The sequence below is a fragment of the Athene cunicularia genome (genome assembly GCF_003259725.1).
Source record: "Athene cunicularia isolate RWA chromosome 3 unlocalized genomic scaffold, athCun1 chr3_part1, whole genome shotgun sequence".
Taxonomy (NCBI): domain Eukaryota; kingdom Metazoa; phylum Chordata; class Aves; order Strigiformes; family Strigidae; genus Athene; species Athene cunicularia.
The window spans coordinates 94107829-94132220 of NW_020799097.1; the positions used below are offsets into that span (position 1 = coordinate 94107829).

General features: G+C 45.4%; 1 protein-coding gene across 3 annotated transcripts in view; it reads right to left on the minus strand.

Moving 5' to 3' along the window:
* Positions 1-24392, minus strand: part of LOC113478625 — a 60383-nt gene that overhangs the window by 8967 nt on the left and 27024 nt on the right. Inside the window, exon 4 of one of the 3 annotated variants that reach the window (XM_026845941.1) lies at positions 6018-6068. The exons of 1 other annotated variant lie outside the window; for it this stretch is intronic. In XM_026845941.1, the coding sequence (XP_026701742.1) occupies positions 6018-6068 (51 nt within the window). Of the gene's footprint in view, positions 1-6017; positions 6072-24392 lie in introns of all 3 variants that reach the window. One more of the 3 variants, XM_026845940.1, reaches the window with a different exon arrangement.

The following is a 24392-nucleotide window of genomic DNA, read 5'->3' on the forward strand; positions in this document are numbered from 1 at the left end:
CAGTTTGCATGAGCCCAGGGCAACCCGATTCCCTCTGGCCAGGCAGGCTGGCACCAAGCAGCATGCTGCTTTCAACTTAAAGGGAACCCAAATTAAAACTGCAAAGTGAGTATTAATTACCCTGGCATGAGCAGGCTGTGAACACATGCTGACACAGTGTGCTTGCCTCTGGACAAACCACCCCAGCCATGGAAGCCAAGAGCAGGAAGCGGGTGTATTATGGGAGAGGTGTGTGGGAAAAGAGGATTACAGCTCTGGGGACTGGGATTGGGAACGGGTGCCAGGTTCCCACAGCCATGCGAACAAAGGGGAGCAGGGAGCAACTGCAGTGGGCCTGAATGTGGTGGTAAAAGATGTGTCTGATCTGCCATCTTGGACTTGACACTCTGCCCAGCAAACAGTGGCAGAGCCGCTGTGATCCTCTGCCATCCCCTATCACTCCCTCTCTGCTCCATCACCCAGGTGTGACCCAGAAGTCACCAAACCTGTCCCTTTCTCTGGGAAACATGCCTTGTCACTTCCCAGCCCCCTGAACCACTGTACCACTAGCCACAGCCAACACAGGGCTGTCCCAGGAACAGCCAGTCACTGGGCTGCACCTCAGTCATAACATCCTTTCTACCCTTCCCCACATCTGCCATTCTTAAACTAGACCCACAAACCACATCGGACCACAAAGCAAGGACAGCACTGAAAACAGGTGTCAGCCTCCTGACTCATCAGCCACTCACTACTGGTGCTGTCTGGATTACTGAGTTCTTGGTTATTCCACACGGTCTACTCTGCAAGCACTTATACGATTTAACGGGTGCAAAGGCATACATGGCAGGAATTTATGAAAAGCAGGCAGCAATAAAAATTCTTTTAAGGAAGTAGAAGAGAGACATGACAGTCCCTCTTCTGGCTGCTATGGACAGGCTGAAGGCTGCTTAGTCTTTACCATGAAATCCAGTAAAAGCAATGCTAAACAAAACAATGTCTGGAGCCAGATGTTTGGGATAGTTTTTAAACAGAGGCATTCCCACCTCGGCTACACTGGATCCTTCCCCACAATGAGGAAACTCTGGACAAAGTCTTGCCAGGAATTATTCAGACCAAGGGCTGGAATTCTCCAGGCCCAGTTATCACAGCACAGAGATCTTCAGCAGGCAGTTTGGTGGCTGAGTTGGGAGGAGCTGGTTTCCCCAATAAGCAAATGGATACTTACGCTCTCACTTCGCAAAGTACTTTCTCCATTTTGCTCAGCAGAGATGTGTCTCTCAACAGGAGACAAGAGCTCGCCTAGGGAACTTGAGTGCTAAAATGTCCAAGAAGGGCCTCTGCCCAGCAAGTAACCCAAGGACGTGACTGGCCAGGCAGATGAGTCTCTCTTGTTGCTTCTAAAGGGCAGATTCAGGTTTAGACACTCAGTCATATACTAAAGACAAGCAGAAGGGTTTGGCAAACTGTTAGCAAGCTGCAGTTCAGGATCTCTGCTGCCTTAGATGTCAGAGCTGTTTAGACTGCATGATATGGTATGAATAAGGACACAGCTCAAGGAATGTGGTTTGAAAAAATCAAAGCCCAGACTTCAGTTCTCCTCACACTGTCTCTCTTCAGGCAAGTTACATTCTCTGCCAGTTTTTTAGTTTAACTCGCTCAGATACTGCGATCATGATATTTATCTGTCTCTGGGATGCTATGTTTAGCAATGCTTGCAAAGCACCTTGAGAGCCTATGATGGAAGGTGCAACATATGTGTGTCTGTGTATATTATGTATACACACACAAAGAGTCTTCTGATTTTTTTAAGAAATCCTTACTTCATGCTGTGCAGCCAGAACCAGAGGTTTGCACCAATACTGCTCTGTCACCTAGTATGCCTCACATCTGTGAATAGCTCAGACATCTGCCAAGAAGGCTCAGGCCAGCATATCTCCTGCTCAGCTCCAGGCTGAAAAGGTCCCTTGTTTTAGGAGAGGAAATGTTCCCGCAGTGGCCTTTTAGGATGCAGACGCAAGAGATAAGAGACAGGAAAGTCATTCGAGGGATCTGGCCCCTGTCCAAGCAGAGGGCGTTCTCAACATCGATAAGATCAAGGCAAGAGCACAAGAGGTTTATGTTCTGATTTAAAATTCTTATTTTATTTTTACATAGCAGAAAACATCTCTCTGATCAGCCAGGTTATCAGATTTGCCTTACTCCCTCTCTGCCTGCCCCAACATGAGTTCTTGATAACCAGGAGCTTGCCAGTTGTATCTTCTACCCACCTACTGCTGCTGAGATAAGCCCAGCTCCACCAATCCCACTCAGAGACTGCATGCAGGAGTTTGTGAATGAAGAACAAGAATAGGACTAGATGACAGACTTGCAACCCTCATTCCAAGAGGGCCTGGAGAACTGAAGATTTTTGGTATTAAAGACAAACTCTGGAAGATGGGTCTCCGCATTCAGAGCCAGCTAAAGCTGACCAAGCCTGGTCCAGGGCAGAGGCAGTTACACCCTGACAGCACATGCACATACAGTCATCCTCCTTCCAGCACTAAGGAAGTGTCTCCATTTAACACACGACTGCACCATGCAAGCATGCTTTGGATGCTAAAATACCCATGCACATGTGTGTACCCCTCACCCACACCAGTCCCTTACTTCCAGCTACAGATGTTACACTGGCTGACACTTTGGGGCTTCATTGACCAGGTATGCACATACACACACACACACACAATGCCCACCTCACTGCACAACACCCATGTAGCACCCACATCTAGCCCTCACCTTGTACAGACACATGCTATGCTACACTTATCTTATGTACAAATCTGCACTTGATACATACACTGTCACCTCCAGTTTATACCTGCTTGACTGCCCATAGGGGCTGATTCTACTGTTCCATTAACCTCTACTGGGAGGGGGACAGGACACCAGAAGAGATTTTTTTTTAAATACTATTTTCCCTTCAGTGTAGGCCCTGACCTCTCACAGCTGCTGTTCCTGAAAACATTTCAAACATGACCAAGCTGCTGCATATTTGGGAAGTTTATTAATCTCTCTAGGTTCTTAGACTGGTCACATCATTGTCCTATCATCCTGCTTAAGAACTGCTGAGCAAGCAGAAAGGCTGTAGCCTAACACCACTTGAGCTGGCCCATGGGAAGCTGAAGTACAGGGAACAAGGTGACACCTTATTGTTAAAAGGGCACACCAAGAAGCAAAACTTAGGTCATCTGCTTGAGAAAGACTCCCAAGGACTATGAACATTTCCAAGGGTTGAAACCGTGTTTCACTGCCAGAGGGCAAAGTCACTGCCGCTCCATCTCACCCTGCTTCAAACCCTGGCATAAACCATTAGGTAGCCTGCCTGCTCCTCGAATCAGTTCACTCACTGCATCTCCTTCCAGTTGTATGCTGTCTGGACGTCACTGCTCACCTCAGTTGAGAAAGACTGCATGTCCTTTACCTATGCTGAAACAGGAGCAGGTGTGCATCAGGGTTTCTCAGGGCTACAGTGACAGAAGCAAACTGGTTCACATGGTGATGTTTCCTGTCCAGACATGCAGACAGTTGCCTGGTTCCTCCTGTAACAGTTCATCAACACATGTGCTATGAGAGATCTGTCTTCATTTCTTCCACCCTCACCACAACGGCAAAGTCCAAACACTCAACCTGTGTCACAAGACCCTTAGTGACAGAGAACCAAGCCTCTCACCTTGCCTCCTGCTATCATCCTTTACAAAAGGCCTCAGAATAGCTCTCCCAAGGGAATTAAGGTTCCTAGTGTGCTCTGATTCCATTACCAAATGCTAGGCAAGAGCCAGAGACCACAGAATGGTTGAGGTTGGCAGGCACCTCTAGAGATAGTAGAGTTCACCCTCCCCTCTTCTGTCCAGGGTCAGCAAGAAGACATTGCCTAAGACCATGTCCTGGCATGCTTTGACTATCTCCATGGACAGACACTCCGCAATTCTCCGGGCAACCTGAATTTCCTGCATTTCAACTTGTGCCCATTACCTCTTGTCCTGCTGCTGGGCAACACTGAGAAGGAACCCTGTGTCAAGCATGTCTCACTAACTGGATTGATATTTCCCTTTATATGATGAGAGCACAGCACCATCCTTCCAGGAGGTATGGACCTCTCTCAGCTGCTTCCACAGCTGAGGTACCTCAGCATGGTATTTTTTCAAGGACCTGCTGCCTCCTTTCTAAGCTGGGTACACAAAAGTGGACACTTGCAATCACTTGAAAAACAGAAGCAAAAATGCTCCTTTATGTAACAGTTCTGCCACCATAACAGACCAACAAGAGACTGTGAAGTATCATATGCTATTGTCATGGAAACCACATGAGCACCTCAGGTAGAGATGCACTATCCCAGCTTGGCAAGGCTGGCCAGAGAAGCATGGATTCTGTGCCATCTGTCAGAACAGTGTGCTCTCAGTTTCTGCTGTTTATTTTAGTGCAAGCTGACATGGGCTCATTAGGGAGCAAGGGAACAATTCTGCCTCTCAGATTCTCCAGAGGCACAGGAGTAAGCAATATTAAGGTCAAGATATCAGAGGAAACCACCCCACCAAAGCACCGTTGAAACCACAGGGACTGGGAGACTACCACCAAGCAGCACTAGAAATAGCCACAGTCCAGGGACACTCAGAAAAAAACAACAAAAGCACAAGGGGCAGGCATAAAGAAAGCTGATAAACAAGTTGTGCTAAAACACTGCAGCAGGATTAGGCTGTCGGTAGGTCTGAAGGACAGACAGTCTGGGGAAAGCTCACAGGGGCACAGGAGGAGACAGCTCTACTGAAAACAACCCAGGCAGGAGCACAAGAGAACACAGATCAGGATTAACTGTGCGATCAGAAGTACTGGATCATTGTGGAGCTGCTGGAAGACTGGACTGAAGTGCCCTGGCAGAAGGCATATGAGCAGTTGGGAGAAATACCATCCAGCTCTGCACAAGGTTCTAGCCAGCCCTACCTGCTCCTCTTCCTCTCGAACACAAAATTCAGCCACAAAGCAGCGATGGGCAAGGGCATCCAACAGCATGTCCATAAACAGTGGCACTTCTGGGTACACAAAGGCATCAGTCTGATTTCCTGCTGGGCAAGGTGTAAATCCTGCAGGATCCTGGTCTGTCATTCATACCTCTTGCAAGACTATAATTACTGCAGTGAAAGCAGCAGTTTTATCACAAAAGATATCTGTTTTCTTCACCCTGACTTGGTTTTGCCTGTGTTATCACAAACATGTGGAGGATCATATGGGGCTCAGTGGACTGAGGCGCTTGTTTTGGCTGCAATGTGCAAGGTCATACACACGTCTCCCACAGCATCATACAGCACTGACCAAAAGAAAGCCAAGTACCCACAAAGGAGACAGGGGTTGGCTGAAGAGTCAGGGGATGGAGTACTGAAGACAAAAACTCTGAGTGCAGGCAGCCCAAACTACTAGCAGGGAAGTTGAGCAAACCTAGCCCTGCTAGGTGTGTGCATGCTCAAAAACAGGAGATGCTGACACTGCAGTGTCATCCCAGCTACAAAGCCATCAAATTAATACAGTTCTCCCATCTGCCATCATTCAGTCCCACATCCCATACAGTTCTTCAGGCACCTGTGCCCCATGCAGCCCTAGTCCCTTTTCCACAGCTATCTACCACCAGAGCTCATCCCTACCAAACACCACTTGTTACCTCAGATCAACGCTTCCCTTGGTCAAGAAGGATCCAAATGACACTCTACAGGACAGCTATGTGTAACTGTTTGAGCTCACAGCAGGGAATATGGAATTTCACTCCAAGGAAGCTTTGAACCCCTAGTCTCCAAAATGGAAAAGCCAATGTATTATTAGTCTCATCAGCACCTAACCTAAATTACTACTAGAGTCTATATTCTAGGCTAGCAACTTTTGTTAAGCTGGTGATCAAGCCACAGGAAACCTCCAGAAATAAACTTCTAGGCATAGATGTTCAAAGAGAATCACCACATTTAGATATATGTGGAAAGATGAAGGAACTGCACCAGAAAAGGGCAACTTACACGAATTTTAATAACTCTAGTCTTCACTCCACAATTCCTCTTGAGCAGCATCTTCTGAAAGAGAAGTAGAATCCAGGGGTTAGTAGCAATAGCACGAGGGAATAGAAGAGGTGGTTGTAGAGAGTCTCTTTTCATCAAAATTTAATTAGCAAACAAGATGGATGGATGGCTAAGTGAGATATGAAAGCAGAGGTGGCCTTCAAGTAATCAACCCAATCTGAGACTGTCTCATCCAACTTGCACAGAGTCCTTTGGCAGTGGCTGATACCCTGGGTTTCAAAAGAACATACAAGAAATTCCACGGAAAAAGAGATGGAACAACTGCCTAAAAGGAAGTTTCTTCCTAATTTCTGTCAATTAGTGGTTAGACTTTGCCCTGAAGCGTGAATTTATCTTCCTTTTATGAAGAAATAAGTCTATTTAATGTAAATGTGGATGTACCCATTATTTAACAGTTATTTTCATTATGCTTATTTAGAATTAAAAAACAAGGTAAAAAGTACCTGCCCACAGTCCTAAATCCCTTTGCCATATAGTATAAGAGCTGTTATAGTTGTCATAACATATGAACCACACAACTCAGCAAACAGGATGTACTTAAAACAGCAATTACTCTGTGTAAGTACAGAAACAAACAGGTAAGATGCAGCTCTATCCCAGTTCTGAGGCAATGCTCTGAAAGTTGGCAAGTGAATAAAAACCATTCTTTCCCCTCAAAAAATTTCCAAAAGGCAACTGAAAGTAGAAAAAGAAGGCTTCAGGAGAGAACAGTTTTTCTGTAAAAAATACTTCAACTATATTTTTCATAGTGAAAAACTTGGTGATGGAGGCATGTCAGGAAGAAGCTTCACCATCAGCTTTTGAAAGAAATAGATTTTTCCTAGCTTCTGACTGTTTTCTACCCTTTTCCAGGGGGAAAGCTGTGTGAAGTGTGGGAAAGCATGCCACCACTACCACTTCAACAGAGCAACCGAAGTGTTTTTCAGATTAAGTTCTTAATACAGAAGACCTGTGGAAAGACATCCCACCATTTTACCAGTGTGGATGGTAAATAGTGAGATGTTTCTACTTCCTCTCTCGTTCATTGTCTTCCTGTTTTTTCCAGTAGAAGACAAAAGCAACACGTTAAAGGGAACCTTGGAAACTCAAAAAACTTACAAACACAAACATGAACAACTACCCCCAAAAAACAGAAGGAAAAAAAAAAAAACTTACAAAACTGAAGATAGTGCTCAGGTGAAAGTATATATTATTTTTCCAGTAGAAAGTACTGCTGGGTGGTGGGGAGAGAACTCCCAGTCCTCCACCACCTTCTGTCATTCTACACCCCATTAGCACATCTTTGCAGTTCAAATCCACACAGCTGCCCAAAACTTGGGAGGGAGTTGGAGACCCCCCCTACCATTTCTACACACACCAGCTTCTTGGATCAAAGATCAGCCCTCAGCACACTCACAGCCTGCTTACATGCCTGGAAAAAAAGAGATGAGCACTACAGCAAGTCCTGAAACTCATACACGGGTAGTTCAGGGCCTGAGGAAAGTGCATTACACTGTCCAAGCATGCATGGGGGAAAAGGGAGCACTGCAAGAATGTTGTGCTTTTTCTCAGTCCTTTAGCAGGTGAATCCCAATGCTGTCTTTGTTATTCAAAGGGCTCAGCAGCAGCCATGCCTGATGCCTCTGCCCTCAGGTCTGACCTGGCAGCGCAGGCTGCAGGGTCAGCACAGCACCAAGGTTTCTGACCTAAAAGGACCCAACAGGTCTTTGCACAAACCAGGCAGAAGGACACAAAAGGAACTGAAGTGACCTGAGCCTGTGCTCTGACTAAGCAAGTAATTATCTGGGAATTCCTCTAAAACACCATAGGGCTCTATTCCCATCCAGGCTGCAAAGACATTTTAAGGCTGGTATTTACTGTAAGGTTACTGCCTTTAAGACCCCCCACAACCACAAAGTGAAAAAGGCTGAGAAGGGGAACTTGGTGGGGCTAACAAACCCTAGGGGGTGCAGGAAAGGGCAAAGTGAGGAGTTGTGAGGTCCTGCAAAGTTTTGGTCTCTCTATAAGCTTTTCTTCTAAACTGCTGGGAAATATTGGCTGGTGGGGATGAGGAAAGGTAAACCTGATTACTTAAGCCACAAGCTCACTGGTGGGATAGAATGTGCAAGGCAAGGTAGGGTCAAGCAATGAAAGTGAGAATCAGGACTCTGGATTTGAAGCCCCATCCTTTAGGTGAAGAGCACTGTTACAGTAGGATGTATGCTGCCACATCCCATTTGACTACAAGCTGAGTGACTTTGGGCAAGACTCTCAGCTTCTCTAGGCTGCTGTAAAGCTGAGCTTTGCAGTAGTACTAGGCTGAACCCCCAAGGATGGACAGAGGCTGAGACACCAAATTCCACAGTGCATCAGTAGCACCACAGGATCCTCTGCTTAAAAGGGAAAAGTATCTTTAAGCACAACTCTGTCAGCCAGGGAGCAAGTACACCACCTTCCAGTACAGTCCAGTGGGGTCCAATATGTAGTGAAGTAGTGCCCACAGATCCCCCAATGACTCCATCAGGGTGCAACAAGAGACATTATTTCCCAACTACAAATTAGTAGAGGCAGAAAGACCTTAAATTTACTCATCCTGGCCTTCTATTAAAATGCATAGGAAGGAACAACAGAGACAGCAATTACAAGACAACAAAGACTGTCTGAAAAGTTTGAATTAGCTTGTGGGTGGATGGACAACCAGCCAGACTCTACCAAGAGGAATTCAAGTGCTCAGCTGTATCTTAAGTCCTACGCTACTGGCAGAAAACAGAGGTGCTCTTTTAGCAATACTGTTGTGATGAGCTTTAATCATATGAGGAAGGTTGCATTGTGCAGCAAGAGCAGGATGCCTTACGTAACAGTTTTTGTTAGTTAATAACGATCTCTAGTGTGCTTCTCTTGATGGAGTTCGTAGTACAATGAAAACATGACAACCCCTCATCCACAGGCTGTAAAACTGGAGCATAAACCTCAGAGGATTCTCTTGAAGTTCTGGGTTTTCCTATTTCCACTTAGACTAGAAGTAGAGCAAGATTGCTTGTGCTGCACTCTTCCAGCTTCCCTGCAATGGTCCAAGATCATCAAGAGAGACAAAACAGAGGGAGGGAGAAAAAGAGCACAAGCCAGCCACATGATCCTGCATCTGAGAATGAATAAACAGAAGACCAGTTATCAAATGTTATTCTATTTAATCAAATTGTTTCCACCTCACTTGCAGCCACACTCCCTGCACCCAGCACAGTAAACCCATGCTTTACATAAAGTCAGTCAAGCATCTTTGTATGGTTTTCCATCTCTCAGTTCTCCCTTTCCTTGCCAAACCTGAGCAGACTTTCAGACAGGGAAGGTAAAAAGCAGTGCTGCCTAGCAACAGCCAGGGACTTTCCATGGCAGCCTCTCCTCATCCTCCCTCTGGAGACCTCCACGTCACAAGCCAGCCATGAGATGCAGGAACTCATTAACTCCTATTTACACAGATACAAGCAGAGCCGAAATAACATTTATTTGGCTATATGAATTGCAGTAGCCTAAAGCCAGAGAGAATGGCCCACAAGAAAGGTGACACGTTCATCTTAGTAACACCAGGATTATTCCTAACTACAAAGCCAATCTGGAAGTGCAGTTTTATTTCCTTGAGTTATTTTGGGGGAGTTATGACAGGAAGAAGAGCAGAGATTTGCTGAATGTCATGGAGAATGTTAGTAGGAAAGCTGAGAATAAACTGTAGGATTTGGTCTTTCTTCACCTGCAGAAAAGGAAATGGAAGAAAAGAGGCAGCGTCTGTGCTCAGCCTCCCTATTTCAATTAAAAAGTCCCTTCTGTTGGTCTCCAACAGAATTGCTGGCACTGGAGCTAAAACCTACAGCTTGGGAGCACTTACTTGGATGAAGGAAAGTTTATTTTATGATCTGCTGTGGCTTCTACTTGAAAGGAGGAAATGACATGACTAAGGAAATGTGGAGTCTTTTTGAGGGCACAAGAGTTATGCCTCACTGTAAAATAAGACTGAATTGGAACATTTTAGGGTTAAACTCCCAGAAAACAGCAGAATCAGTTCAGTGTAAGAACCCTCCCACCAATTTCACCTCCTGTTACACAAATACTCCCTACTCATAAGCCAGGGACTCTGTCCTGGATTCAAAAGAAAGTTGCAGGGACTGGAAATGATCACTTAGAGATTACATATTTACTGAGCAATATGTGGTAATGAACCCCTGAACTTGCACATGTGGCTTTGCTGCACTTCACTGCCATATCAAAATATCACATTAATAGCAGAGACAAACCACTACCCTTGCTTCTCTCAGAGCACAGCTCTGTAGTCCAGCCTTGCTTCAGGAGACATCTCCAACTAAGCAGTAGTGCTTTGAGCGCTCTAACACCAACTCGAGTAGTTCTGAACTAACTCAGACAGTAAGTGGTACATGCATGTACTTGCTTAGACACACAAGCTACTGTATCCAGAATTACTGTATACAAGCTGCATCATCCAAATGATTGTAATAATATATTAACAAACAAAATATAGGTATTCTTAATGCAAGGTCATTTTATGAATAGTAAAATTCTCAAGAAAGATGAATTTATGTCAGACTATTGAAGTTGAAAAAGTATTTAAAACTCTGGCAATAAGCAGTTTGAGGGTGGGCATCAGAGCTTAGCCTGTAAATATTTAAGAGTTTGAACAATGTCTTAAAACAGAGTACAATGCAAAATATCAGCTTGTATATTAATAAACACCTTTCATGTTACATCTTTTTAGATACACATTTTTATTTTTAGAATAGTTTCATTTTCACTACCTCCATAGGACAAAGCGACAACTCTTGTCTACTGGTAGGGGTTTTTTTTAATTAATATTTACTTAATTTTATTTTCTGGTTGTAATTTTAAACCTAATAGCCTGTCTAGAGTTGGATGTAGTTGTTTAACTACCATATTTTTTTCAAAGTCTATCTCATGCAAGACAGCACAGGAACTCTCACTTCAACTTAACTCATCATTTAATTTACAATAAATCAGCACACTTAATCAAATGCTACATACCGATATACAATCAGCTTGCTACGACTTGAGAATTCTGCGGGGATTTTTACTTGCTTAATGAAAAAGAATTCAAAATTTTAAAAAAGTCTATTCAGTAAACTGTGATGTAACTTGACTTAAAAGACCAGACTTCTAGAACATCAAGCAGGCCAGAAGTCTGCCTTTTATTGGTTTTGCTGATGACCCTCAACAGAAGGGCTGGGGTGCCTTGACTGAAGGTATGGATGTGCCTGTCACTTGTTGGCATCCTAAAGCTCTTCACAGGATACAAAGTTTTAAGCAGACTTAAGTTTTAAGAATAAGTCTCCTCAGCTCCATAACTCTTATTTTACTTCCATGCTGTTAACCCTACCAGCCAGTTTCCCAGTTGTTCAGAGTCTTCCAGGGACAACAAGGCAGACCAAGCCTGACTGTTCATCACAGAAAACAAACAGATTGATAACGTTGTTTGCTTTGTTCAGAAAAAGAACTGAAAAACAAAATATCACAATGTGAGAAGCTGCACTTTAAGTCATAGCAGAAGGCTGACACGAAGGGAGAAAACATGCCCAGTGATCAATGTCCATGAAAAGAAAATGTGACAGCAAGGCACTGAAGCATCTCCATGGCCCAGTAAGCAAAGAGCTGAAGGGGCCTCAACAAGAGGCTTCTTGTGATGTTTCTGCACTGGCATCCACTTCACTTCCACAATGTTGATATGTAAGCTCCAGCCCAACACCAGTCCCCGAGCACACACTGATCTCGCCAGGGGAATACAGTCCCATGGCCCTTCTCTCCTGGGAAGGTGTTTGAGAGCAAGGAGCCTGCCTGACCTCCCTCTCTACCAGCCCCCAGAGCCCGGTTTGGTCCAGGAACAGCAGCCTTCCTCACCAGCCAGCTGCCAAACAAAGTCTGTCCCATCTCACCACTGCTCAGGCGTGGAGAGCATGCAGAGGATTAAGGCACAGGGCAGGGGTGCAGCTGCAGTGAAGTGGGAAGATGAGGTCAGGGCACTGCACAAAGTGGCTATTATGCAGCAAGATGTGGCTGCAGCCTTCAGCTTGACCAAGTCCCACCTCCATCCTACCACGTGGCAGAGGGCAGATGGCCAGGGGACTGCAGGGGCAGGAGGTCCACAGCTGCTAGCCACTAGAGTGGGTACACACACAAGCAGGTGAAACAGCAGCAGCCTCACGCTACCAACAAAGCGGGGGATTTCAGCAGGTCTCTTTTTACAGCACAGGCTGAATTAAAGGAAGGGGATCAGCTACCCCCAAAGGCAGCGTTCCCACAAGCCCAGTGTGAAAACCCACAGGGCCCAAGCCAGAGCTCAGCAGCAAGGCTGAAGCTTTCAGTGTCTCCCTGACCTGAGAGCTCCAGGCACTTAAGGGCTAAAGCAGCACAGCCCAGTGCCCTCTGCTTCTGAGACCTCTCCCACCCAGGCGAGCAGTGCCCCATGCCCCTGTGGAAGGGAGCAAGGGAGCCAGGCCATGGCTCCTGTCCTTTCACCAACATGGTGATTGCGTACTCTACAAGGGGCAAAGCCAGGTCTGCCCTCCCAATCAGTTTAGGAGCATAACAAGCAAAAAACCCCTTTAAAGCTACTTTGTATGTTGATTTTGGACTGGGTTTTTTAATTCCTTGGCACTGAGCCATGATGCTAGGACATGGGCATCATCTCTTACCTTTGCAGTACAAAACCTGTAAGAAAGAATAGGTTAGTCTCCTCCTTACTGCTGTAAAGATGAAGCAACACCAGCTGACTTTACCCTCAGGCACACATGACAATCTGCAGAGAAACAAGGGGGCCAGGCCTTCCTAGCTGTCACCTGAGGGTACTCCGCATTTGCATCATTCCCTGTGCCAAGGAAGCACCCACTGTCAGGGCCCAAGGGTATGAGGCCACTACCAAGCACATCCATATGCTAAACGCAGACATGAGCTCCTAGCCCCTGCAGCAGCACAGCACCATAAGGGCTGTATTTCAGCCACAGCCTTAAATCATAATTATCATACATCATAGTCTGCAGACGGCTCCACCAGCCTCACAGCACTTTAAAATAAAAGTCTAATTCAAGTGGTTTGGCCAACAGTTCCCTCCTACATGACCAAGCCCCAGTAAGCTGTGGTGACACTGTGGAATATCCTGAAAAGACTCTGAACTCTTTAGAAAGTTATTTCTATTTCATATTCAGTTTAATTAGTCATTAACATGCTTTTTTTTGCCCCATTTATCCTCAATCTGTCTGAAACCCCTTCAAAACATCAACATATTAACATATATAATGACTTTATGTCCAAGTAAAGAGTGGTGACAAGTGGGATTCCTGAGGGGGATGGTGCTGGGACCGGCACTGTTTAACATCTTTGTTAGTGACATGGACAGTGGGATTGAGTGCACTCGCAGCAAGTTCACTGACAACACCAAGCTGTGTGGTGTGGTCAACAGGCTGGAGGGAAGGGATGGCATCCAGAGGGACCTGGACAGGCTGGAGAGGTGGGCCCGTGCAAACCTCTCTGTTTGAAGTGAAAAAGTTCAACAAGGCCAAGTGCAAGGTCCCACACGTGGGTCAGGGCAGTTCCAAGCATACAGGCTGGGTAATGAGTGGATTGAGACCAACCCTGCAGAGAAGGACTTGAGAGTAGTAGTGGATGGAAAATTGACTATGAACCAGCAGTGTGCACTCACAGCCCTGAAAGCAAACTGTATCCTGGGCTCTGTCAAGAGAAGTGTGGCCAGCAGGTCAAAGGAGGTGATTCTCCACCCCTCTGCTCTTGTGAGACCCCACCTGGAGTACTCTGTCCAGCTGTGGGGCCTCCAACATAAGGAGGACATGGACCTGCTCAAGCCAGGCCATGAAAATGATCAGGGACTGACCTGCCTTATGAGGATAGGCTGAGAGTTGGGGTTTTTCAGCCAAGAGAAGAGAAGGCTCCAAGGAGATTTTATAGCAGCCTTCCAATACTTAAGGGGGCTACAGGAAAGATGGGGAAGGACTCTATCAGGGAGTATAGTAACAGAACAAGGGGTAACAGCTTTAAACTGAAAGCAGGTAGATTCAGATTAGATATAAGCAAAAAATTCTTCACTGTGAGGGTGGTGAGGCACTAGAACAGGTTGCCCAGAGAAATTGTGGCTGCCCCCTCCCTGGCAGTGTTGAAGGCCAGGTTGGATGGGGCTTTGAGCAACCTGGTCTAATGGAAGGTGTCTCTGCCCATGGCAGGGGAGTTGGAACTAAGATGATCATTGAAGTCACTTCCAAACCAAACCGTTCTATAATTCTAAGATATCTGTCCCTCATTACTGTCATAAAGGGCCCCTCATCTCTATCAGACAGGAGAGCCCCAGTTTTCCAGGCAGGACCTCTGCCATCAAAGTGCCACAAATCCATGGCCTCCATACAGTACAAACACTGACTGCTTAGTGCCTCTGGACAGAGCAGCACATGAAATGCTGATCATGGAGAACAAATTCAAATTATTAAAAAAAAATACAGAAAAGGTCTTAAAAAGTGTACTTCAGGGATTGTCTCAGATCACACACTCAGCAAATGGTGGACCATGAAAACCACAACAAAATAACTTCTGCAGTCACCAAAATCCTCCTCAACAGTGTCATTAGTCACCTCATTGTGCACTACTGGGATGGGCTCAGCTGTCACTGCTGAAGAGAAACAGCCGAGAGCCTACAGCAAATACAAAATGCCTTGAACCACAGGTGAGTCAAGTGGCAGAACAGCAAGTCAATCCCACAAGTGGTTGCTTTCTAAATAAGCACAAGCCAGTTGCATCTCAATCCAGAAAGATGCACAGGTGATCACCACAGAGTGGCACCAGGCTGTTGGGCCCAGTCAATACCCACTACAGAAGAGTGTGAGCTGAAGCCTGGCCAGCAAGGTCTGCCACCTGGCAGAGCATCTGAATTCCCACTGCTCCCAAGGCCCAGAGAACACATAAAATTATTCAAAATACAGGCTGCTTTTTGAATTTCTCCCCAAATACATTAGAGCCACAGCTAATGCAAACACAGCTTCCTACTTACACAGTTACGGTCTAAGCAAACGGACTCTGTGCCTATCTGCAGATAGTCTGGTTTTCTACTGCTCCTGTCACCTTTGTGGCATACGGTCTCCAAATATGTTCTGGATCTGTACAGAAACCCTGTCCCCCTAGGCATAGATAAAACAGGCCAGATTTGCCCTGGCACTTTTACCACTAGCCCTTTGATTTGAATTTGGAGATGGAGAAACTCTGTATGGAGCATCTCTGGCTCAGCAGCTGCTTCCCCTGCTGGTCTGGCAGAGTCTGAGTCTGCTGATCTGCAGGGTACATCAGATGGCCCATCTATTCACTCCTCGCCAATCCTAAATCCCTCGCTGAGTTTTCTTTGAGGCCTGGAAAAAGTGCAAAGCTCCATTTGTGCAGGAAACAGACCTGACTGAAAACTCCAGCACCTGTGGAGTTACAAAAACATAAAGAAGGGGCAGAATTCATTAATTCTGTATCACTCATCTGCACATGCCAAAGTTACCAAAGTTCAAATGCTGAGCTTGCCCCTCCTGCTCACTAGAGCTTGGGAAGGGAGGAGGAGTGCGAAGGGACAGGGGAGTCTAGTTTCACAGCTGGCAGGCATGGTAGCAGCTTCTGAGAAAAAAAGCTTACAAGGCTTTTAATTCAGGGTTGCCAACGTGACTGTTTCCTCCCTTCATTCCTGGCCTTGGCTCCAAAGCTGTCCACAGGGAATGTCCAGTCTAGTCTAACGTATCATCTGATGTCTCTATAGTTTGTCTCGCTTCTGCAGTCCCAGCTTGCGACTGTGAAGTGACTTGGCTCAGACGTGGCTTCAAAGCTCTCCCTCCCCACAGACTTCTGCAGTAGGCAGAGCCAGGGCACGAAGCACACTGCCTCCTGTGACTTTATCCCATTCCCCTCAGCTCTGCTGCTGCAGCACACAGGTGACAGCAGCACTGGGGGCTTGAAACAAGTAGTCCCAGATGCTTCCAGCATTTGCTGTTTAAATGCTGTCCCTGAGTGCACCAAGAAGGGGTTAAGACATTAGCACAAGTCAGACAATAAACAGTTTCCTCTAAGCAGGAAGACACAGAGAGAGCTCTGAAAGTCATACAGCTTTATACCCTGGGAAAGAAGAAAAAAATTAAAATCAGTGAAAGGTACAGACTCTTGTCAGCTGTGACATTACAGGGACACAAAGAGAAAGAGAATCCACAGATGGCTGCTCCAAATCCAAAGGACACAGGTACTACCGGAGTATGTGCCAGATTACCTTTACACTATCCTCAGCTATCTGAAAGCTGAAAGTGAACAACTAGAAGACACTCCAAAGGCTCTGCACAAGCCACAGCGACTTGTGCATATCAGCCAGAAAGTGAACAGCCTCAAAATCCAGGACAGCAGATTTCCAGAAGAGACTGCATGCTTGCAGAGGTCCACCTGGCAGAGGAAAGGATAGCTGTACACATGGAAGGCAAAAGAAAAAAGCTCAAAGTTGTTTCAAGTCTAGATTTAAGCCAAATTCTTCATGTTTTTGAACCAATCTGAATGTTTTAGATGTTATCAAGTATTTATGTTTAAAACTATAAAGTCTTGGCCCTGATTTCCTGTTTGTCAGCCCAAAAACCTGCCCTAAAGGGTATAGTTAGCACAAGGGACTTTTCAGGAGGTACAAAACCCACACTGTATTTATCTAATCCATCACAGAAAATGTCCAATAGAGATCAATGAGTTTGTCTTGGGAGAGCCTGGAATATGCACCTTTTCAGCACATTCTTAGCCAGACAGTTGGTCTTAGAGAAATTTATCAAAAATTTGGCAACATGGGGTATACTCATTGCACTAAATGAGGAAAGGATTTTTCAGTGGCATGGAAGACAGGCATGGACTATTTTTCACAACAGAAACCCCAAAAGGTGACTCTGGATCACCTCCCACCCTCTCTCCAGCTGAGTGCAAAGAACATTACACTGAGGGAACCCTTGCCTTGGGTCCAGCTGGTGCTGCTGGGAGCACTCACAAAAGCAACTTTAAGCAGAAAACACTAAGGTCACATCTTCAGATAAGAAGCTGGGATTTGCAGGTAGTGGAGAAACTTTGAAAAAGCCAAATGCAGGCTGACTGCATAAACAGCTCTAAGAAATCAAAACAAGACCGTCTCAAACAAACAAGCAAGCAAACACCCCAAAACATGGGGCTTGCTTGGGCTCCACGGGGTCTGAATGCAGGGTACAAGAGTCCCGCTCCTCCTCCTCCCAAGACACACACACACTTACATGTCATGTCTGCACAGCCCCACAGTGTATTTCAGCTTCTCCTTTCACATGACTATGCCTATTTGTGAGATCCCATTTGTTTACAAGAGCACATGAAAATAATTTAACATTAAAAAGTTTATTAGAAATTACAGGCCAAAAGATGATTAACAAACCAGAGACCACTTTTTGCCCTCAAATAGACATCCATGAAGTGGAAATAGTAGAACATTAATAATCACAGAGAGAACTGATGATGTAACCCAACTGTTCCCACATTCCCCATCTACTTGTCCCCCTATTCCCCTGCCCTGCTGAACCTCACATACACCTTTAATGACAAGGGAACATGCTGAAGTGCCTAGTCAGCTAATAGGATAAAGGCCTCTTACTGCAAGGAGCTAATCCATTTATGCAGCACATAACTAACTACCGCACTTGGAGAATGTTCTCCCATACCTGCATGAAGCAGTGCCTGCCCACACCTGCCTCACAGCACAACGCTACACAGCACACAGGACCTGGGGCAGCATTTGTGGCTTGAAGCTCAGTGCTTGAGATGGGTTTGACCTACCAACTTTGAAAGGGCTGGCCTAGGCCAGTACCCTATGAACAGTTTGCAAGGATTTCAAAAGAGCCAGTATCCTCCTCCTGGTGCTCTGTCCTTCCTCTTAAGTAGGTATATGGTTACCTTCAGCACTGGTGATCACCACTTGTGGATTCCAATACCATGTTGCATACTCTTTGTTCACATCCTCATGACTGCACATGGCTCAGGGTGGCACAGAAGCTGGTCCAGAGAAGCCTCCCCAATGTAAGAAGCAATACAACCAATCTGGCAAACATCTTTTCCCTGGACACCCCAATGCACTGAGCTTCAGCATCTCCACTTGTTTATGGGTGCCAGCACAGGTTACACATTGCTCCTGCCAACCTTTTGAACTTCCCATATGCAAGAGCAGCGATCTGCCAGCTCAGAGCCAGCAGCAGGCCACTACCCTTCTAAACAGGTGTTAGCAGAGCACAGCAACCCTTACAGCCGTGCCCGAATCTACACAAAGAACTAGCTAGAGAACTGCTGACCTCATGCATGCCACTCCATTGTCTGTATCAAGATCTACTTTCCAAATAGTTGGAAATAAACCTTCAACTCAATAGCCTGTAAGATCCATATCAGAGGCTGTGTAACACATGCCAGTGCTCATAGCAGATGCATCAATTTTAACCCAAAAATCATTTCAGCATTTCTTTTTTTCAGTTCAGGATTTTGGCCCATCTCACACTTACGAAATGTCCATGTCCTAGTACCAAGAGGGCTCATTCACACACCACACTGGAGAAGGGCAGAAGTTCACCTCATCTCATTAAAAGAAGAAAGAGCAGAGTACAAAGGCAGGCCTGAATGTCTCAAGGCCAAGTTCATTAAGGTCCTCTGTGCAGAGAACAGTTGATAATAAACCAAAAAATTTATACCACATTTATATGAATAGTTTTGAGGGCAAGTGATTGCATCTGGAAAGCAAATGAACCAGTGTCTCAACTCAGTACAGAGTTTTATAGAGTGGACCAAGCAACATATGCAAGTCTCACAGTTGCAGCACTAGTTACTTTATACTTCTAAGCCATACCAGAAGCCATACCATGAGATAGCAATCAGGTATTTTTTTTAGCTTCTTGTGGTTTACTGTTTCACTACTCTCTAGGGTCTTTCCATAGGCTGTTTAGCATAACTGCCCATAGTAGAAGAGGTCTGCAAAATGCAGACAGGAAGAATTAGCACAAAAATGCCTTTCACACTTCTTATAGCAGTCAGACTTGAAAAAGAACATTAGGTGTATGATTAAAGAACAGATACAAGAATACTAAAAAGATGTCACACTAGAAGTCTCTCTGCTCAAAAGAACATTTTCCAAGAGCACCACTTCCACTGCTCATAATTACACTCATTCCTCTAACAACACTTAGAAACTAAAAGAGCTGGCCATGTTATTCAGAGGATGACAGGAAATTATACTAAGTTGAAAACAAGTTAAGAGCTTGATTTGATAGCACATCTAATTCAGAACTACAATGAAAATACACATATCATGAACTCACTGTGCTGTTTTAATCAGAGCTCTAAACAAAGCACTACAGCTTAGGTTTCAAGACTTACATTAAGGTATGCTCAATATACAGTCTTATCTAGCCAGGTACACCATGTTCTTGTGAGGTTTGTCTATCTTTCCTGCACATACAGCAAACAATAGCAGTAACAGACTTTCCTGAACAAACTCAGGGCATTCCCTGACCTATGGCAGTTTCCCCAGCTGCAAACCACATCGCTTTTAATGTAACAAGTAACAGGTTTACAGCAGTGAGAACTCCAGACATTTCACTAGCTCCATTTTAAGGGTATCTGTACTTATACTGGACACTGCACAGAACTGCTAGCTTTACAACTTGGAAAATCTGTTAAACTGTTGCTTGTTTCTTAATCATATTATGCCCACATACCATCATGCTAGAATTGATAGGAGTGTCTGATGAGCCTCTGAAGCAATATGCAAGACAGGGAGTTCCTGAAGTCTCCACAGGTAGGCAAAAGACTTGTCTATACTGTCAAAAATGAGCATGCTTACAATAAGATTGCAAAGTAACTTGCAAAGCAATTCAGGGTTTAATCCATTGTATAACTGCTCAACCTATTTTTTTCATAATCAGATGCAAGAAGGTGAAATTATAGCTTGCAAGGATATGCCAGCATTTTAATACAAGCACATTTAGAATTAAAAATATAGTTTGCCCTAGCATAGACATCACCAGAGACTTCTCATTTACATTAAGTTCTTAACACTTTAGAGGATCCTTAGTTTTGCAAGTTCATTTCTATGGAAATTGCTTTGCATAAGCAAACCAAATCCAACCAGAGATTGCAAAGATTGCCAATGAGGAAAACAAGCAAACTTAATAGTATTTCTCTTAAGTTTTGTTTGTTTTTTTTTTTAATTTGCCTATGGCCCCCAGGATACCTATCCTGTTGAGACACTGATTTTTAGAAAAAAAACATAATTATGTTTTTGGCTTGGAGAGGGAAGATTCATCTCTGACTTCTTGGGGAAATGATGACCAATTGCAACTCAGCAAGAAGTGTACATCTGGAAACACAGCTCTAGTGAAGGGTAGGAAGTTCTAGAAGTGAATCTGCTCCGGTTTAGCTCTGTCTCCATCTACATGAGAAGTAATGCCTCTATTGAGTGCCTCCTCCTGTGAGATGAGATTTGGACCATTGCCCAAAACTCCCATTGACATCAACAAGCTGAAAGAAAGCTAGAGCAGAGCCCAGCAGTGCAGTTCTCATGTGAGCCAACAATGGAGAGACTCTTCAGAGCTAAGGCAGAAAATCAGAGCTAAACCCCAGCCCACGCCAAGGACAGCTGTGCTGTTGACAGCCAGGCTGGCTATTCTACCACACCAAAGCTTGTCTCAAAAACAGTATTTCCTAGAGTGTTTACTCTAGTCATGGGCTTGGCCTTAAAAGCTCATCCAGCTTTTGCCTACTGAACAGTAACGGCTGCTGCATTTTCAAACCTCAGACATACTATGGGACAAGCTGCTTGCTTTCAGTCTCTGGTGGCAAAACCAGAGCACAAAAGCCCAGCATTAACAGTTAATCTGCTCCATCACATGACCACCCTGTTTCTGCCGTTTCTAAATCTGCACTACCACCTCCCTGCTTCCTTCTCACTCCCAGGCAGTGCCCTGTGGGGAGAATGCAGGGTACAAAGCACACCTGTGCCACCAGTCAAACACCAGTAGCAAGCTGTGCTGGACAAGGAAGGTGTCCTGCTTCAGAGATACGGGGCTAAGCAGTGCCGGTGGAAAGATAAGGGAAAAACAAGCTCTTGCTTTCCACTCCTTACTACCATCACTTCTGTGTAATGCTTTGAACAAGTCTCTTACTATCTGATTTTTAAGCAGTAGCCCCTGTATCTTGTGAGTGCTGACTTCTAAGACTGGTCACTGGTGTAAGTGCTTAAGCTGGCATTCAACACTTAGTGGTGGTGGTAGGGTAGGAACAAAAGAAAAAGCCCCTCTTCTGCTCATTTCAGCTTCTTAATCTATATAATAGGGAAAAAAAAGCAGAAAACTCCCACCATCATCAGACCCTCTCTGGACTACAAGGAGTAACCAGCTTGGTTCTAAGTAGCCATTTACGCTTTCCAGTCTCCTCAAGCTCACCTCACCTCCGAAAAAGTAAACTGTAAGGCTTTCTCCTTTTCAGAGGTTGCTACCATAAGCAAGAGATGTAACTTATCACGCCTGAAGAGAGATCCATTCATCCGTAGACCAAATACAACATGGGCAGTGACAACATATGGTGAAGCTGTCTGCAAACTCCTAGTTCTCCCCAGGCAACGATGAGATATTTGTATCACAATGAGCCACATGCTGAGGGAGGAGTGGGAAGGGAGAGGTATCTGGCCAACTCAACAGCCACATTGGGACCCAACCCAGGCAGTCCTAGTCCAGACACACCAAGGCTGGGGGAGGTGAGGACAGTTCAGCCCTATTCCAGAGTAGAGACTGTAGCAAAGGCCCTGACCTTCACTTCCAAGCAACATCTACTAACTGGTCTTGCTGGAAAGTATAAACAGGTTGCAGCAAAACTTCTTAATCTGCCAGGCCCTCGAGGCTACTTGGGCTGAATTCAGAGAGTGGGAAAGAACGTGCCAGCATTATCCTCCTGCACTGTACTTCAAAACAAGAAACAAAACATCTTTTGGAAAACCTTCTTCAAAAAGGACCTGCAACATCCAACACACAGAGACAGAACAGGGATATCCTGCACGATGGCCACCCTTGGGTATTCAACCCAGCACCCACTCCATGACTGCCATTCACCCCATCTCAAATCAGTTTTTAACCAGATGTGTTGTTGCTGCAGTTTGGATCTCTAGGATTTGCCAAGTGATTTTTTTTGTGGCTTGCTGGCAGTCGTACCATAAACCACTGCCAGTAGATATGGGAGACTGGGCTTTTCCCTCTACTAGTTCAGTAGGAATTATTCTCCATGGTGCTTTCAGAGAAAAATTAGAGGTCAAGACCCCAACTTCATCCATTCACATGCAAATATTCTGGCAATCACTTTCAGGTGGGGACACTTAACACCCCCCCAGCCCCTGCAAATTCTCTCCCTCTGGTCCTACCTACCCCTAACAGGCCTACCTACCTACCTAGACCTCAAGCTTCACACAGTTTCACCAGCATCACTCAGGACTTCTTAAGTCACATCCCAGGGACACATGCCAGTGGTGCCCATATGCCCATTTGATCTCCTCTCTCTGCTCTGCAGCCAAAGAATCAGCTTTAGTCTAATACCTTCTTACCAGGCTTTAGAGCTTAGAGAGAAAAAAAAAGAAAGACAGCAGGGTTGGGAAGGTAGCCAGCAAGCCTGCCAATCTAAATGATAAGCCATTGGCTTTAACCCGAGGCTCATAATTCACTGCCACTGGTGCCAGGTGCTATTATTGTCCCCTTGAGAACCTTAATACAAGAAAATTACTCTCTAGCTGCCTCCACCCATTCTTACCCTCCTCTCCCCTTTCCTATCCCACAGATCTCTTGTCTTCAACACATACTCTCTCAAACTTCAGCCACATCTAATTTCCTTCCTTTATCTTCCTTTTCCCCAACCAAGCCCTCTGGTGCATTCTAAATCATCCTGACCAACCTAATCCTGACTCTCTTTCATGATGCAAAGCAGCACCTCAAGGAACCAGGTTTCAGATGTTTCAGCATATGTTCTAGATACTGGCTTATGCTTGGAGGCAGCCCAGATGATAATTAGGTCCCATTGCAGTCCAAATAGCTATTCACCAACATGCAAACTCCCAGGAAAAGAAGGTAAAGTTACATGGCCAGGTACCCAGGAAAAAAGATAATTAAATATTTCCAGAAGCACTCATAGTGGCTCACTTGTCCATCTCCCCATCAAACTGTTGCCCCTTTGTATGAGTTAAAGCAAGATTAAAAAATGCACTCAGGCAAAACAAGGAAGAAAGGGATTAAAGGGGGAACAGCAGAAGTGTCATTAATGAGATGATGGGGTAGATGTCAGCACGTTTGCTGACACAAATCTGGGAAGAGCAGTTGATAAAACAGAGCATTGTGCTGCCATCCAGAGACCTTGACAGGCTGGAGAAATGGGCTGACAGGAACCACGTGAAGTTCAACAAGGGACATGCAAAGTCCTGCACCTGGGAGGAACAATCCCAAGCACAAGTATATGCTGGGGGTCACTCATCTGGAAAGCAGCTTTGCAGAGAAGGGTCTGGAGGTTCTGGTGGACACCAGATTGAACATAAGCCAGCAACACACCCTTGCTGTGAAGAAAGTTAATAGTATCCTTGGCTGTATTAGGAGGGGTGTTGCCAGCTGGCTGAGGAAGGTGATCCTTCCCCTTTACTCTGCACTTGTGAGGCCACACCTGGAGTACTGTGTCCAGTTCTGGGGTCCCAGTACAAGAGCAACATGGAGGTACTGGAGGGAGTCCAAAAGAGGGCCACAAAGATGATTAAGGGACTAAAGCATCTCTCCTGTGAGGAGAGACTGAGAGAGCTGGGACTGTTCAGCCTGGACAAGAGAAGGCTATGGGGGGAATCTTACTGCATACAGGTATGTGAAGGGAGGATGGAGCCTGGTGCTTTTCAGTGGTGCCCAATGCCAGGACCAGGGGCAATGGGCAGAGACTTAAAACACAAAAGGATGTTCCCTTTGAACACCAAGAAACACTTCTACTGTGAGGGTGACTGAGCACTGGCACAAACTGCCCAGGGATGTTGTAGAGTCTTCATCCCTGGGAGACATTCAAAAGCTGTCTGGACACAATTCTAGGCAACGGGCTCCAGGTGACCCTGCTTGACCAGAGGGGTTGGACAAGATGACCTCCAGAGGTCCTTTACAACCTCAACTATTCTATAAGAATGCTCCAACCTCTGTCATACGACTGATGCTGAAAGCCTCCCTGGAAGTGTTCAAGGCCAGGTTGGACGGGGCTTTGAGC